Source organism: Callospermophilus lateralis, chromosome 5 (genome assembly GCF_048772815.1).
Source record: "Callospermophilus lateralis isolate mCalLat2 chromosome 5, mCalLat2.hap1, whole genome shotgun sequence".
Taxonomy (NCBI): Eukaryota; Metazoa; Chordata; class Mammalia; order Rodentia; family Sciuridae; genus Callospermophilus; species Callospermophilus lateralis.
This window is the reverse complement of record NC_135309.1, coordinates 109,780,132-109,796,820: the sequence shown is the minus strand read 5'-3', so window position 1 is coordinate 109,796,820 and position 16,689 is coordinate 109,780,132. Positions and strand designations below refer to the sequence as shown.

Below are 16,689 nucleotides of genomic sequence, written 5' to 3'. Positions count from 1 at the left end.
AAGGACAGTGGTTTGGGGAGTCAGAAAATCCAGTGTTATCCATTTATTTTGACAAAATTTTAAAGACTTAACATGTGCTAGATACCAGAAATTCCAAGGTGAATGTTAAATAGTTGTTACAGGAAAGGAGTTCAGTTTGTCCTGAATCTTCCTCTGACTTGCCAAGTGGAAATTCACCTGGTTTTAAGTTATGTCTTGCTTAACCACAGGGATATGTTCTCTTGGGTGATTGCGAGATTGTGCTAACACCCAGGTGTACTTAAACAACCTGAGATGTTGCATGTCACTAGGCATTAAAATCTTTATTGATTGAAATGTCATAGTGCATGACTATAGTTTGAATTAAAACCCTCTAAATATTCTAAAACACATCAAATATTCTAGCACTTCACTAAAAAAACAATTATTTTTGGAGGTTGCCAGGTACTATTATTCTTAAAAAAAAAATACTGCTAAAAGGGGAAAATAAAGTATTTATACTTCCCCTTTTTTACACAATCTATTTCTGGAAGTGTGGAGGGAAAATACATGCACAAAATACACCAATGAGATTAGTTGATCCAAAAGCTTCTGATAAGTGTATCTGTTTTGCCTATCTTGGAGAGAGATTAAGGTGAAAGAAAGAGCCTGGTGGGCTGCATAACCATTCTTTGGGTCTAAGACCACTTTCTGGCTTTAAAATGCAGTACTGAGAGCCCGACTGGCTGGGGCAGGCAGAAGCTGACAGCCCTTTCGGATTAGAATCACAAGCACCAGGTACATTGTAGGTGACACGCGGTGGGTTCGACCTGGGGTCTGCAGCACCGTTGCCTTTTGGCCCCTGCAGCAGTAAGCCCAGTTGCCTTGTCACCCAGACAAAAGAGCGGGAGAACAACTTCCAAGCTAGCACCGATACTAAAGAGCATCCGCGCGAGCGCCAAAGGCCACTTCCGGCCGTCGGAGCCGAGGGGCGGGGCGGTGCGATGCGCGGCGTGCGACTCCGACGTGTGGCGCGCGGCTGCCCCCTGCTGGCGGCGCGGGTGAGACGACGGAGCGGGAGAGCCTGCCCGTCGGTGACCGCGCGCAGCTCGCAGAGCCCAGGGCGTCCTGAGCTGCCCAGAGAGGCCCGTCTCTTGTCAAGAATTTTACCATTATTATTTTAAAGTCACAATTTCCCCTGGCCCGCAAAGCGTCCTTTTGCTTGCTGAAAAGGGGAAATTAGAGAAGGAGGGTAGAAAAGATCCTGCCTTCAAAGAGAAGATGGAGGAAGGCGCCCAGAGCCTGGATTTGGATAGTGATGAAACTGTGATTGAGGGGTCGGTGACAGAGAGCGACTTCGAAGACGACGAGCTGCCCTGGAGAAGGTGACCACAGTTAGGCCTGCAGCTGCAAACCCTCGTGCCACTGGGGGCCCAAGCGCTGTTTGAGGGTCTCGGGGTGGAGTGAAGTCGTGGGCCGCAAGCTGAGGGCTCGTGGGCAGGTTGGAGTCTTGGGGGAGGAGGCAGCCACGCCTGAGCTGAGAATTCTTAAGTAAGCAACAACCATGGGCCCTTCACTCGCCTGCTAGCGACAAAATACGGTTTACAGTATATGGCCTCATGGCATTTACCAAAAAAAAAAAAAATTTCCTCTTAGACTGGGGCTGTATTTACTTTTGCACAGGCACAACAGTCTTGGGATGGAAGTCCTCAAATGAGTTTTGCTTCAATCTAATGAACAGCATTTCTCTCAGGAAAAGACTGTGTGATAGGGAAACTGGTCCCGACCCAACTGAATGAATGTTGTAGAAGGACAAAAAAGTTGGAATTTCAGTTCATCAAAGCTTTTCTTAAACATCTTCTCTGTGCTCCACACAGGAAGACTCGAAAGGATGAGGCTGCTTGCTTTTGAGAAAACTTAAGACCAGGAAAAACACTTAAGCAAATAATTTCAATATTCCACGGGAAATCTAGGGATGGAGGTATTTCCAAGTTAGTTTAGGAGCCCAGAGAGACTCAGCCTCAGGGTAGAGTTTGTTAGGGTTGGTTTATGAATAAAAGCTTGAAGGTGTGTTAGGAATTAACCAGATGAGGAAGAGGTTGAATTCTTGGCCAAGGATCGAAAGGGGTAAAGGTATAGAGGGGCATAGCGTTGTGGTATGTGTTTTGGAACGTACAAGGGGTTAAATCTTGTAGAATTGTAACGTATGATGTGGAGAATAGTGAAAGAGGAAGCTAGGGTGCAGCCATGTGAGGCCTCATGTGTGCTCTGTGTATTCTGGTTAAGATGCTCATCATAATTAGATTTCCATTCACTCTGGTGTACCCCAAATTAGGGGTTTCCAATTTTAATCTGCTTTTAAGTCACTCCGGAATTCTGCTACATTGTGGATGATTCCAGTTCAGGAGTTCTACAGTGAAGTCCAAGTTTCTGCATTTCTAAGAAGCTTCCAGTTTAAAGCTGGTACTGTTCAAGCAGGGATCTTCTTTTGCAAAGCAAGCTTTGGGAGCAAAGTAGAGTGAGATGATGGGGATTAAATTAGGAAGAACCAGTGGGAATGGAGGGAAAAGGTCAAATTTGAGAAATCTTTAGGAAGTAGATTTGGTAGGAGATGCTGGTTGATTATATAAAGGGGCAAGGAAAGAATGTAAAGGGTGATATCCAGGTTTCTGGTTCTTTTATATGTATATATATAGTAGTTTATGCTCTTGTTGGAATATAGAGAGCATTTTAACAAATGCATGGAGTCTCATAATCATCCCCACAATCAAATTCAGAACAATTTCATTAATGTAAAAAAAAGTGTGCTGCCCCCTTAGTCAAGCTGTACTGAAACCCCTAAATTTGATTTATTGTTCTCTTGTATGTAAAGTAACTTTTTTCTCTGCCTTCAAAGTTTTTTTTTCTTTTTTCTTGGTACTTTTTAATTATACATGAGAGTAGAATCCATTTTGACATAATTATAAAAGCATGGAATATATCCCAATTGCTCCCTACCCTCTACTGATCTCAAAAGGCAAAACAGAAGACAAAGGCAAGGTTTTTTCTTTGGTGCTCAGCAGTTTGATTATGGAGCATGATTTTCTTTTTCTTTTCTTTTTTCCTGTTTGGAGTTCACTGAGCTTCTTCAATCTGTAAATTAATATCTTTCACCAACTTTAGGAGGTTTTCTGTCATGATTCCTTCAAATATATTTTTTCATACCACTCTTTCTCCTTTCTTTTTGGTACTTCAATGATGTGGATGTTAGATCTTGTGATATTACTTCCCAGATTCATGAGCCTCTATTTATTTATTTTTAAAAATTTTTAAGAATTTTCTCTCAGTTTTTCAAACCATGTAATTTCTAATGCAATCTACCGCTGGGCCACAACCACGCCCCACCCCCAAACTTTTCCCCTAAAATTTCCACTTGGGGTCTAGGGTTGTGGCTCAGAGGTAGAGCACTTGCCTACCATGCATGAGGCACTGAGTTCAATCCTCAGCACCACATAAAAATAAAATAGAGATATTGTGTCCACCTAAAACTAAAAAATAAATATTTAAAAAAAAAATTCCACTTGGTTGAGGCTGGGATTCTAGCTCAGTGGTAGAGCACTTGCCTTGTACATGTGAGACACTGGATTCCATCCTCAGCACCACATAAATAATAAATAGATAAAGATATTGTGTTCATCTACAACTAAAAAAATTTGTTTTAAATTTCCATTTGGTTCTCAAGGTTTATATTTCTCTCTTGAGAATTTCAATCTTCCCATCCATTTGATTAGTGTTCTTTTTATCTCAAAGAAGATGGTTATGATAGTTGCGTTAAACTCTTTGACTTATATTTTCAACACAAGGGTTATGGGGTATGGGATCTCTTTCATGTTGAGTAATTTTGGATTGTATCCTGGACATTTTGAATATATTATGTTGTGGACTCTTGACCTTGTTAAAATCCTTTAGAGAGTGTTGGTTTTTTTTTATTCTGATAGGCAGTCAACCTAGTTTACTAGTTTAGACTTTGTCTTCTGTTTTGCCTTCTGTATGTGTGGTGGTTACGTTAGTCTTTCCTGTGCTATTTGAGTCTGTCTGTGTGTACCGTCAAGGAAGTAATCTGGATATTGAACAATAGTTAATATCATAGTTCAGTTCTGTAAGTCTTAGTTATGTTTCCTAAGGTCTGTTCTACATATGGAACAGTTCAGAACTATGTCTGGAATTTATGTTGGGTCATGTACAGGTGACTCTCCTTTCCCTATCTCTTCTCCAGGATTCTTATACCTGCTTCACTCCCTATACCTGCTTGCTGTTTCATGTGACCAGAAAGACAAGTTTCTCTTAACAATTTCCTATAGCTAGAGCAGGCTTTAGGGCAAAGAGTTAAGAGAGAAGAGGGGGATTTCCCCCATACTCCTCAGACTTACACAGACTCCCTTTCCCAGTTCCTCTATTAGAAAAAAGCTTTTTCTTTAGTATTTAAGTGCCCCAGATGCATGGTTGGTATTGGTACAGCTCAGAGGCTGGGACTGGCCTTGAGACAGGACTGGGAGATCAGAGGGAAACAAAAGAAAACCCAGTGATTTCCTATACACTTTCTGGCATGCAGGAGTTCTTTTCCTTAGTCTTCTGGATGGAAATAGGGATTTTCTTTCTTTCATTTTTGGTGCTGTGTCCACTGTGTAGTTCTGGGATTAGACTTTAAATCAAAGCAAAACAAAATTAGACTTTAAAACAAACAAAACAAAACAAAACAAAAAAACAAAACAAAGAGACTAAACTAAACCAAAAGAAATAATAAACTGAAACTTTAATAATAAATGGATATTACAGGTGATTATTCAGATTTCAATTTCAGTTTCCAGTCTAACCTGATATTGCTTACTTTTTGGAGTTCTCAGATAGCCTTTTTAAAAGTAGTTTTCTAGAGTTTTTAGTTGTAATGAGTTAGAGAAATAGGCTGTAGATGGCTCACTGTATCTTGGCCCGCCAGTCTCCCCCTACCCCTCAATTCATTTTTAAATATTTATCTGCAATGTGGTAGGAACATTCTTTGAAACTTTCTAGACCAATATTAAAAATTAGTGTTCTTTCAAGTGAAACAAAGTCTAAGCAGAACTGGAGCCAAATGCCAAGTTTTTGGTTTTCCTTTTCTTCATCTTCTTTACTTCTGTATAATTAATTTTGGCTGTTTATCATGTATGAGCTCCCAATTTTGATTGGAATGAGGAGTATAGATCCTAGTAGGGCAGGGATCTCCAACAGGCAGAACATTATACGGTTCCATATAGTTCAGTATTCCTGAAGAACTGTAGTTGCTAAGATGTTTTTGATGAGAATGGAGAGTTTCATGACCTTTGGGATTAGAAGAGGCAGTACTTTCAGAAGAAGCACTTGAGAACCTTGTCATGAGGTACATTTAATCCTCTTTGTGGCTCTACAGATGTTGCTGCTAAGCTGTAAAAATTCAGGATACTAACAGGGTTTTGTTTGCTTGTGAAATTTTTTCCCCCCTGAGAGGCAAGATTCATTTTTCTTATATGTGCTCTGGGAACTTATTAACAAACCTTATTTTCTCAGCCTCTGGTATGTTAACTGCTCAATAACATTAAGGTTATATCTCAATTTAATCCTATTCGGAATTATGGAACTACCTCATTGTTACATGAATTTGAGTTTATGTTCAGTGACCTGAACTCGAATTTATGTAACAGTGGGGTAGTTCCATAATCATGTCCTCTGAACATTATAATTGCACATAGTAAAAGGCTACCTATGAACCTGAAAGATAGGTGTTAATTCTGTTCCTTCAAGATAGATTAGTAATGTATTCATATGAATTGCCTAGATTGAACATACTTGTTATAATATGTAACAATAAATCTCACCATTATGTATAATTATAATGTACCTATAAAAATATGAGGGAAATAAATAAAAATAAACACAAACAATAAAACATTAATACAAAATAAAATACTTATTAAAAAGGAGATGCTCCTACTTGAGGAAGCTAGGAACGGAATATAAAGTACAGGAAACAAAATTAATCATATTAAATTAGCTAATGAAAACAACCATTTGGGGCAGGATCTATGTCAAAATAGAGGCTATTGCACTGATTAATGCAGAATGGTTACTAGTTTTAGAGGTGTTACTGTAAAAGGATATTTTTATTTATTTATTTATTTATTTTTTTGTGAATCAGACTCAGTATGGCATTAGGACTCTGTGTTGTCAAAATTTTGATAACATAAAACTGAAACCCTGATTGTCATGAAAATTGTCATTGTACTTTTTTTTGGTACTGGGGATAGAACTCAGGGGCACTTTACAACTGAGTTACATCTCTAGCCTCTTTTTATATTTTATTTTGAAACAGGGTCTGCCTAAGTTGCAAGCCTGGCTTTGAACTCACAATTCTCCTGCCTCAGCCTCCTGAGTCATTGGGGATCACAGCTTCACTGTGCTTTAACAAAGCAGTGAAAAGTATTTCAGGTTTTCAGATTTTACCCCTAAATTTCCCTTTCCTCTTAATAGTTAAATAAAAGTTCTCAGCATTTCTTTTCTTAAAATTTTAAAGTTATATTTTATTATTAAAATACTACATCCATAATGAAGTAGTTGTGGCTTTTGGAATATTAGTTCTTGACTAATATTTGGTTTAATTAAGCTTCAGGAAATTAAAGTTCTGTTTTCACTTATTTGTTGATTGAACATGAAGGAATAATTTTTCTGGATCCCACTATCTTCATTTTCCTTTTAGGATTAAAAATAGTCTTAAATCATTCCTTAAAGAAGCAGTAAAAATTATAATCAATAATTTACATATTAGAAAATTATCTCAGTTATTTGCAATAGTGCAAATTTCAAAAACAAGTAAGTTATTTAGGATCATATGATTCTTAAATATTTTTATGATATATCTTTCTGATATCAATATTTAATGGTTTGGGAAAGATTTTGAATGGTATTATGATGTTTGAATATATTCCTAGGTGGAAAAAAATGTAGTTTCTAAAGCTTTGTACAGATTTATCCAATATTTATAAAAGAATTTACAGTTTAAACCTCTATACAAAGAAAGCTAGAAGACAATAAAGCAAAGTCTTAATATAGGTAGAAACAGAGGGATTTCTTTTTCTGCTTCTCCTCATTGCCTATGTTTGCTACAACACTTTTGAATAGATACTACATTTACATGACTCAAAATTAAAAATAATGTATGAAAGATTGTAATGAAAGATTGAATAAAAAGTCTCCCTCATCTCTGTTCAGTGAGCCGTCCATTTTTTTAACATTGGCAACCAATATGTTTGATTTCTTGTTATTCTTTCAGAGATATTTTCTAAGTACATATATGTTTAAGAACATGTGTAAAACTATTTTCTCAAAATAGAAGCACTATGTCAAAGAGATTGAGTGTTTATTATCTTGATAATTGAGTTTTTTGTGTTTTGTCTCATGATTAAAAAAGCCTTTCTTCCACCCACTGCAGTTATAAAAGAATTCTTGATTTATTTTTTAGCATTTACATCTTTGATTCATATGGAATTTTTTTGAAGTACAGGGTTAAGTATGGATTCAACTAAATTATTTTCTAGATTTTTTTTTATTTTCCTAGTATCATTTTTTTGAAAAAAATCATCATTTTCTCACTGATTCCAGATGTCCCCTCTTTAATATACTAAATCCCTATATATAATGAGTGTATTTCAGGAGAGCTTATTCTGTTTATTGATCTGTCAATTTATGTGCCAGTATTACATTTTGAAAATATTTTATATCAGAAAATAATGTAGGTTGTTCCTTCCTTATTCTTATTTTTCTAGCCACACTTATTTACTTTATAATATGAACTTCAGAATCAGTTGTATAGTTCAACAAAAAGTCTTGTTGGTAATTTTATTGTATAATATCATATTTATAAGTTTTACATATTGACTATTAATATCTGATATCTTTTTCCTTTTTTATTGCATTAAGATTATAATTGGGGTCTGGGGTTGTGGCTCAGTGGCAGAGCATTTGTCTCACACATGTGAGGCACTGGGTTCTATTATCAGCACCACATAAAAATAAATAAACAAAATAAAGATATCGTGTCCATGTATAACTAAAAAAAAATTAAAAAAAAAAGATTGTAATTGGGGCAGAAATTTTACCTCTCCCCTCTCAGAGTCCCATCTAGGTCTGAGGATTAAATTGGCATAGGAATAAAGAATATAAATTTAATGTAAGTTTCATATGACATAGGATTTCTTGTAAAGGAATAAAGACCAAAGAAGTGACAAAAATCTATGTGCTTTTGTATTAAGTTGAACAAAGACACTTATAAAAAAGTAGTTATGTATGCAGATTAAAGGGAGATAATAATTAAGGTCTGTTTGTACAGAATTTTCTAGACTAACTCCCTATAAAATAGTGTTGTTTTTTTTCTCGTACAGGGAAGGCATCTTTTACATAGAAGTTATTATCTCCTATATTCAGGAAGAAAAAGAGGAAATTAGAATGCCCTCCTTCCATTGCAGTTTTTCTAATTGCCTTTAGCTTAAAGTAATTTTTAGGATAAAGTGGCATATTTTGATGTGCCTTTATATTCCACCTTTCAAGATGGAATTTCCATACAGTAAATTTACTTTTTTTTTTTTTTAGCATTGATGTTCTGTGAGTTTTGACAAACACATTCAGTTGTGTAACTACTACCACAATCAAATTAAAGAACAGTTCCATTATTCCCCCAGATTCCTCCATGACCCTTTGTGTAGTTTTTAGGTTAAAAAAAAAAACTAAAAAAATTTTAAGAGTTAAAATAATTCTGCTTTTTAGGGAAATTAAAGTTAATGTTTTACCTGAAAACTGCACTGCAGTAATGGATTGAGTAATGAATTTTTAATCATTAGTAATGGCCAGTAGAATTGAGCCAAGAAAGTTGCTTTTTTTTTTTTTTTCCTTACAGCAGGTGCCTATATTTACTTTCTTGGAGGATGTATTAGAAAAGTTAAGGACTAGAGTTCTTTTTTTTTTTTTTTAACTTTATTTTTTAGTTGTAGATGGACACAATACCTTTTTTATTTTTTATTTTTTTTATTTTTTTAATGTGATATCTGGTATCAAACCCAGTGCCTCACACATGCTAGGCAAGCTCTCTACCACTGAGCCACAATTCAGGCCCTGGAGTTCTTTTTGTTGTTAATTTTGCTGGTATTATTAGGAAGTTTGGGGATTTAGTTAACCATATAAGCAAAGAATCAGGAAGGAGAGAATAGGTAGGTAAAGGGACAGAGTTAGAAATTTCTTTCTGTGTAGGTCTTGTTTTATGCATTTGTGTTTTGAACATGTAAATGTTTTACATAATTATAAGGCATAAACGTGAATAAGATTCCTGCAAAGGTTGTGGCTCAGCTGTAGAGTGCTTGCCTAGCATGTGTGAGGCACTGGGTTCAATCCTCAGCACCACATAAAAATAAGTAAATAAAAATAAAGGTAAAAATATTAAAAAAATAAAAACAATTATCTAATTCTTAGGTTTCAAGAATATTATCTACATCATGTACAACCAGAAGAATGAGAAGTTACACTCCATTTGTATATGATGTGTCGAAATGCATTCTGCTGTCATGTATAACTAATTGGAACAAATAAAAAATTATTCAATAAACCTTTATAAAAAGTCACAAAATACAAATTAAAGCAGGTAAATATTATGGGCAACTTTGCAGTTTACTAAAAAAAGAGAAAAAAAGAAAAAAGATTTTTTTGTATGGTAATTTACTAAGGATTTCTTTTCAAACCCTTTTATCATGTACAACATGATAAAAAAAAAGGCACCTCTGTGCTGGGCATGAAACCTTGAAACATTTTAAACTTCTCCAATTTAGTGATGCTTTCTTATGTAATAAGGAAAATATATACAGAATACGTATAATCAGGCAAATTGGCTCCTATTTACTAGATTTTGGAGAGAAATGCAGCTTTTTAGTTAGCATTGAAGCAAAGTAGGGAACCTGCTTTTGCCAGTTGCATTTCGATCTTTGTGAAAGTCCACTTGGTGCTGAGAAACACAAAATAACTTTCTTAAGTAATCACATTATTAATGATAATTATTAGTTTATGGACTGTAAATATGGCTTTCCCCTAAAAGAAGCAAAGGTCTCACTGGAAATGATGTTTTAGGTCTGAGGCAAGAGATGTTTAAGATGAACCTGGAATATCTTATGCCGTGAAGATAGTAAGAACTAATGGTGTTATTAGTTTGCTTGGGATACCCTAACAAAATTCTACAGACTTGGTGGCTTAAATGAATAAATTAATTCAATCACAGTTCTGGAGGCTAGAGGTCTAAGATCAAGGTGCAAGCAGGGTTGGTTTCTCCTAAGGCCTCTCTACTTGGCTTGTAAGCAGTGTTTTCTTCTTGTGTCTTTACATGGTCTTTTCCTCAGTTGTACTTACATAGAAGGCTCCTAGACTTATTAAATGAGATCCTAGTGACCTCATTTAATCTATATTACCTCTTTAAAGTGTTTATCTCCAAATAAAGTTACATTAGTGGTTAAGGTTTTCAACATAAGAAATTTGTGGGGACACAGTTCAGCCCATAACAAGTAAGATCATCATAAGCCACTTTGAAGAAGTTTTTACTAGGCAAAAATGGAAGAATTTGCTAAGAATAATAACAGCAGTGGATTTAAATCTATAAGTTCCAAATAGTCTTTAAAAAGCTTTATTTTATTCTGAAAACTTAGTCAAGAAAGAGAAAGAAGTTGGCATTTATCTTACCTTTCCTAGTTCCCTGCTAATTGGCATTTACCTTACCTTTCCTAGTTCTCTGATAACTAAATGTAATTACAAACTAATGAGCAAAAGATTTTTAATATATGTACTTCTAATAACAAATTGAGAAAGAATGATAAACTAAAATACCCCATTCCATTTATTCCCTATGAAATAATTAGTGGATGTAGGCAGTGGTCATCAATGGGCACTAACATCACAAAAAGAATATCAATCATACTCTGTTATTGCTTGTTTTAACTACCTACATGTTCTCCAAAAGTGAGCTTTAATTAGATCAGACTTCTAAGTCTAATTAACATTTTACTGGAAATATACAGGGACAGAAGAACATGTTAAATGACATGAAATCAGCAATTCCAAAATGTGGGATACTCTATAGGAAACACAACTCAGTTTTTTCAATAAATAAATTTCAATGGGTCAGGGAAGAAAGAACAATCGATAGAATTTAAAAGAAAGTAAAAAGACATAGTATTTAATTGTAAATGTGTATCAAGGCACACACACATATTTTAGAGAGAGAGTGAGAGAGAGAATTTTTTTAATATTTATTTTTCAGTTTTTGGTGGACACAACATCTTTATTTTATGTATGGCTGAGGATTGAACCCAGTGCCCCGCGCATGCCAGGCGAGTGTGTTACTGCTTGAGCCACATCCCCAGCCCACAGTTATATTTTTTGATCCTGAATTGAACATAGTGATTATGAAGAGACACAGTTGGAAAAATATGACTATTATTAGTTTTCTTCTGCTGTGTTACAACTTATTCTAAAATTCAATATTTTCCTATGTAATATTATGTTATGTATGTATACCATGTTTTCTTTATCCATTCATCTGTTGAAGAGCACTTAGGTTGGTGTCATAGCTTTTGTGAATTGAGCTGCTATAAACATTGATGTGGCTGTGTCACTGTAGTATGCTAATTTTAACTCCTTTGGATATATACTGAGGAGTGGGATAGCTGGGTTAAATGTTGGTTCCATTTCTAGTTTTTTTGAGGAATCTCCATACTGCATTTCAGAGTGATTGCACCAATTTGTACTCTTACCAGCAATGTATATGTGTACCCCTCCCCATGTCCTTGCCAACATTTATTGTTACTTGTGTTCTTGATTGTTGCCATTCTGATTGGAGTGAGATGGAATCTTAGTGTAGTTTTAATTTGCATTTCTCTAATTGCTAGAGATGTTGAACATTTTTTAATGTATTTGTTGACCACTTGTATTTCTTCTTCTGTGAAGTGCCTGTTCAGTTCCTTTGCCCATTTATTGGGTTGTTTGTTCTGTTGGTGTTAAGTTTTTTGAGCTCTTAATATATCCTGGAGATTTATGCTCTATCTGAGGTGTAGGAGGCAAAGATTCTCTTCCATTCTGTAGGCTTCCTCTTCATGTTATTGATTATTCCCTTTGTTGTGAAGAAGCTTTTTAATTTGATGGCCTTCCACTTGTTGATACTTAATTTACTTCTTGCACTTTAGGAGTCTAGTTGAGGAATTCTTTTCCTAAGTTGACATGATGATGTATTGGATCTACATTTTTCATCTAGTTGGTATAGGGTTTCTGGTCTAATGCGTAGGTCTTTGATCCACTTTGAGTTGAGTTTTGTGTGGCATGAGAAATAGGGGTTAAATTTCATTCTGCTACATATGGATTTCAAGTTTTCCCAATACCATTTGTTGAAGAGGCTATCTTTTCTCCAGTGTATGCTTTTGGCACCTTTGTCTAGGAAAGAGATAACTGTATTTTTGTGGGTTTGTCTCTGTCTCTACCATTCTGTTCCATTGGTCTTCTTGTCTATTTTTGTGCCAATATCATGCTGTTTTTGTTATTATAGCTCTGTAGTATAATTTAAGGTCTGGTATTATGAGGTCTCCTGCTTTGCTTTTCTCATTAAATATTGCTTTGAATAATCTGGGCCTCTTATTTTTCCAAATGAATTTCATGACTGCTTTTTTTATTTCTATGAAGAATGTCATTGAAATTTTAGGAATTGCATTAAATTTGCATAGTGCTTTTGGTAGTATGGCCATTGTGACAATATTAAGTCTATCCAAGGACATGGGAGATCTTTCCATCTTCTAAGTTCTTCAATTTTTTTCTTTAGTGTTCTGTAGTTTTTATAAAAATTTTTATTTTGAGATAGGGTCTCACTAAGTTGTTTAGGGCCTCTCTAAATTGCTGAGGCTTGCTTTGAACTCATGATTCTCCTGCCTGTGCCTCTGGAGCTGCTAGGATTACAGATGTGTGCTTAAGTCTAATTAACATTTTACTGGAAATATACAGGACAGTAGTATGCTAATTTTAACTCCTTTGTATATATACTGAGGAGTGGGATAACTGGGTCAAATGTTGGTTCCATTCCTAGTTTTTTGAGGAATCTCCATACTGCTTTTCAGAGTGATTGCACCAATTTGTAGTCCTACCAGCAATGTATATGTGTACCCCTCCCCACATCCTTGCCACAGCTTCATATTTGACTCTTGACTGGTGGCCACTTTCAGTTTACTATGTAGGCTTTTCCATAGTATAGTTCACAGCATGACATGCTGACTTTCATCAGAGGGAAGAAGAGAGAGTATAAAAGGGAGAACATGATTCAAGCCCATGTCTTCTTGTGAGCTAGTCTCAGAAGTAACATTCTATTGTATTTACTATATTCTGTTCATTAGAAGAATTACTGGGTCCAGCCTATACTCAAGGGAAGAAATTACATAGGGTATACATATCAGGAGCTATTTTATAATCTGCTTACCACAGACTAAATTTAATAACATTAAGGAATTATTGACTTCTTAGGTGTAATGATATGGTTATTTTCAAAGACATGATTATTGTTATATTAATTTTTTGTATTTGAGAGTTAACATACAAAATATTTTCATATGAAATTGTTATTGTGTTTAGAGTTTACTTTAAAATAGTCCATTGGGGTACTTGGGTTGTGGCTCAGTGATAGAATGCTTGCCTAGCACAGGTGAGGCCCTGGGTTTGATTCTTAGTACCACATTAAAACAACATATAAAGGTTAAATTCTTTAAAAAACAAAAAGACAAAAAAAAAAAAAAAAAAAAAAAAATCTATTGGGAGACCAGCAGGGGGCAGAGTTAGTATTTGTATTTGAAATTTTCAATTAAAAAAGTAGAAAGGAACATGAACAAGTAAGTAAACAAAAGCCCTTAGTACCAAACTACACATGTATGCCTTAGCATAGATGATTCATTTTTTAGAAAACTGTTTTGTTTTTTTAATTTTTATTGTAGTAAAATATGCATTACATTAAATTTACCATATCTATACCACCCGCGCCCCCCCGCCCCCCCCCCCCACTGGGGATTGAACCTAGGGGCATTTAACTACTGAGCCACATCCCCAGCCCTTTGGTATATTTTATGTAGAGACATCTCACTAAATTTCTTAGGGCCTTGCTAAATTGCTGAGGCTGGCTTTGAACTGGTGATCCTCCTGTCTCAGACTACCAAGCTGCTAGGATTATAGGTACCACTGTACCTGGCACCATATTTACCATTAAAAATATTTTTTTTTGTAGTTGTAGATAGACAGAATGCCTTTATTTTATTTGTTTACTTTTATGTGGTGCTGAGAATTGAACCCAGTGCCCTGTGCATGCTAGGAAAGTGCTCTGCCACTGAGCTACAGCTTCAGCCCCATAGCTACCATTTTAAAGTGTTTATTTAAGTACATTGACATTGTTCTTCAACCATTACTATTTCCTAATCATCCTGTAGTGACATCATATACCTGTTAAATCATAACTCCTCATTCTCCTCTCCTTCCACCCATACCAACCACTATTTTACTGTCTGTCTCTACAAATTTGACTACTCTAGGTACCTCATATGAGTAGAATCATGTAATATTTGCTTTTTTGAGTCTGGATTATTTCACTTAGCATAATGTCTTCAAGATTCATTCATGCTATAGCATATATCTATCTGCATTTCTTTTTAAAATAGAGTACTATTCCATTGTATGTTGATGCCATATTTATCCATGAATCCATTAAGGGACATTTGGTTTGTTTCCTCCTTTTGGCTCTTATGAATCATGCTTCTCTGAACACAGTTATACAACGATGTGTTCAAGTCCCTGCTTTTAGTTTTTTTCATATGTACCCAGAAGCAGAATTGCTAAATCAAGTGGCAATTCTTTTTAATAAGTTTAAGAATCACCATACTGTTTTTCATAGTAATGCCACTTTGCATTTCCACCAGCAACACATATGCATTCCAGTTTCTTCACATCCTTACCAGTACTTAAAATTTTTTTTTAACAACAGAAGTCCTAAGGATTGTAAAGTGGCATATCACTAATGATTAGTGATATTGGGCATCTTTTTATGTATTTACTGACCATTTGTACTTCATTTTTGCAGAAATATCTTTTCAAGTCCTTTACCTATTTTTTATATATATTTTTGGGGATGGCATTCTATTATATTGCCCACACTAGGCTTAAACTTGTGATCCTCCTGCCTCAGGCTCCCTTGTAACTGAGTCTATAGGTATTCATCACATACCTAATTTTCTTTGCGTACCTTTTCAGTAGAAAAGATAAATACTTATATGTCTGCTGAGTAGCATACTTACCAGGAAGAATTACTGTTATTTTTAAATTGTACATCTCTCATTAGATTTAGAGTTTCTCAAAGGCTAACGCTGTGTGTCTTCTCTTTTCCTCACATTGATGCTACCTCAAACATAGTGAGAAATAAATCCAAAAATTAAAGTGGACATTTCTGAAATAATACTTTGAAATAAAAATGTTAAAAGTGGTGTAACTAAGAATTTTAGCAAGCATAAGTATAATAAAAATGATAGTTAAAATCTTAGTCTTTGTTTCAGAGACATGATAATAATGTGCTTTCTCTTTTGATATTCAAAAGGTTATTCTTTGATCAAGACACATCTCTTAGATCTGAGTTCAGTGTTCATCCTGGTATAAGTGGATTGTGCCAAGGTGAGAATTATTCTTTTTAATAAGAATTCTCATATTATTTTCCCAACTATTATTGTTCCATTACCACAATTTTATATTTAGTCGTATTCTTAACTTTATGCAAAGTTAGTTTCTTATAAATATGTGTAACAGACTGTAAGGTCTGTTAAGGTATAGAAGGGACAAAAATGGGAATTGTAGCTTTCAGAAGATATTTAAGACTCCTAGAAATGATCCATAGACATTAAAGTAGCACTCTGGATAGCTTGTCTCCCCCTGACTGCCAAAATCTCTACCTTAAACCTATAGCTTATTCGTAAAAGTAAATAATATTTCTTAATAACTACACTTATTCTTACAGACTAAAATTACACCACATATACTTAGTATGTTTATTTTTAAAAATTACATTTCACTTATCAGTTAGCTGTACTTCCTGTGCCCACTTCTAGGTTGATTTAAATATTTCTAGAAAACTGCATCTTACAAGATCAATTCTGCAGTGGCTGACTAGATGTAGATTATTTCCTTGTATGGATTTTTTCTGTGAACCTTCCTTTTATTTTGGAGGATGTCTAGGAATTGGTGTAAAACAGAGTAAAACAATTTTTAATACCCACGAAGGTCTTTTAATTTTTGTGTACTGTTTGTAGTCCACAGAGTCTTTTTACTGTACATATCTTCTAATGGAAGATCATAGTTTCTCCTTTAAATATTTTTTCTACTTGGCAGTTGGAAAAGACAATGTGTAATATGGGTCTTCAGAATGCCGTCTTATGATTTATAAAGTGCTACCAGAAAGGAGTTAGAGATTTGTTTGAATATTCCAACCACGCTTTTTCATTTTTTTTTGATATTTTTTTAGGAACTTGAAAAGCATTGTTTGAATATTCCAACCACACTTTCCTTCCCTTTCCTTTACCAAATGAATTGACATTTATTATTTTTGTCAGTTATTAACAATATAAAATAATTTTAAATTATGAAATACAT

At 34.8% G+C, this 16,689-nt stretch overlaps 1 protein-coding gene across 1 annotated transcript in view; it reads left to right on the top strand.

Annotated features, from left to right (window-relative positions):
* Positions 1–1,239: 1,239 nt before the first annotated feature.
* Positions 1,240–16,689, top strand: part of Ankrd31 (ankyrin repeat domain 31) — a 196,902-nt gene continuing 181,452 nt past the window's right edge. Inside the window, 2 exon segments of the mRNA XM_076857689.2 lie at positions 1,240–1,343; positions 15,644–15,717. Coding sequence (XP_076713804.2) covers positions 1,240–1,343; positions 15,644–15,717 — 178 coding nt within the window.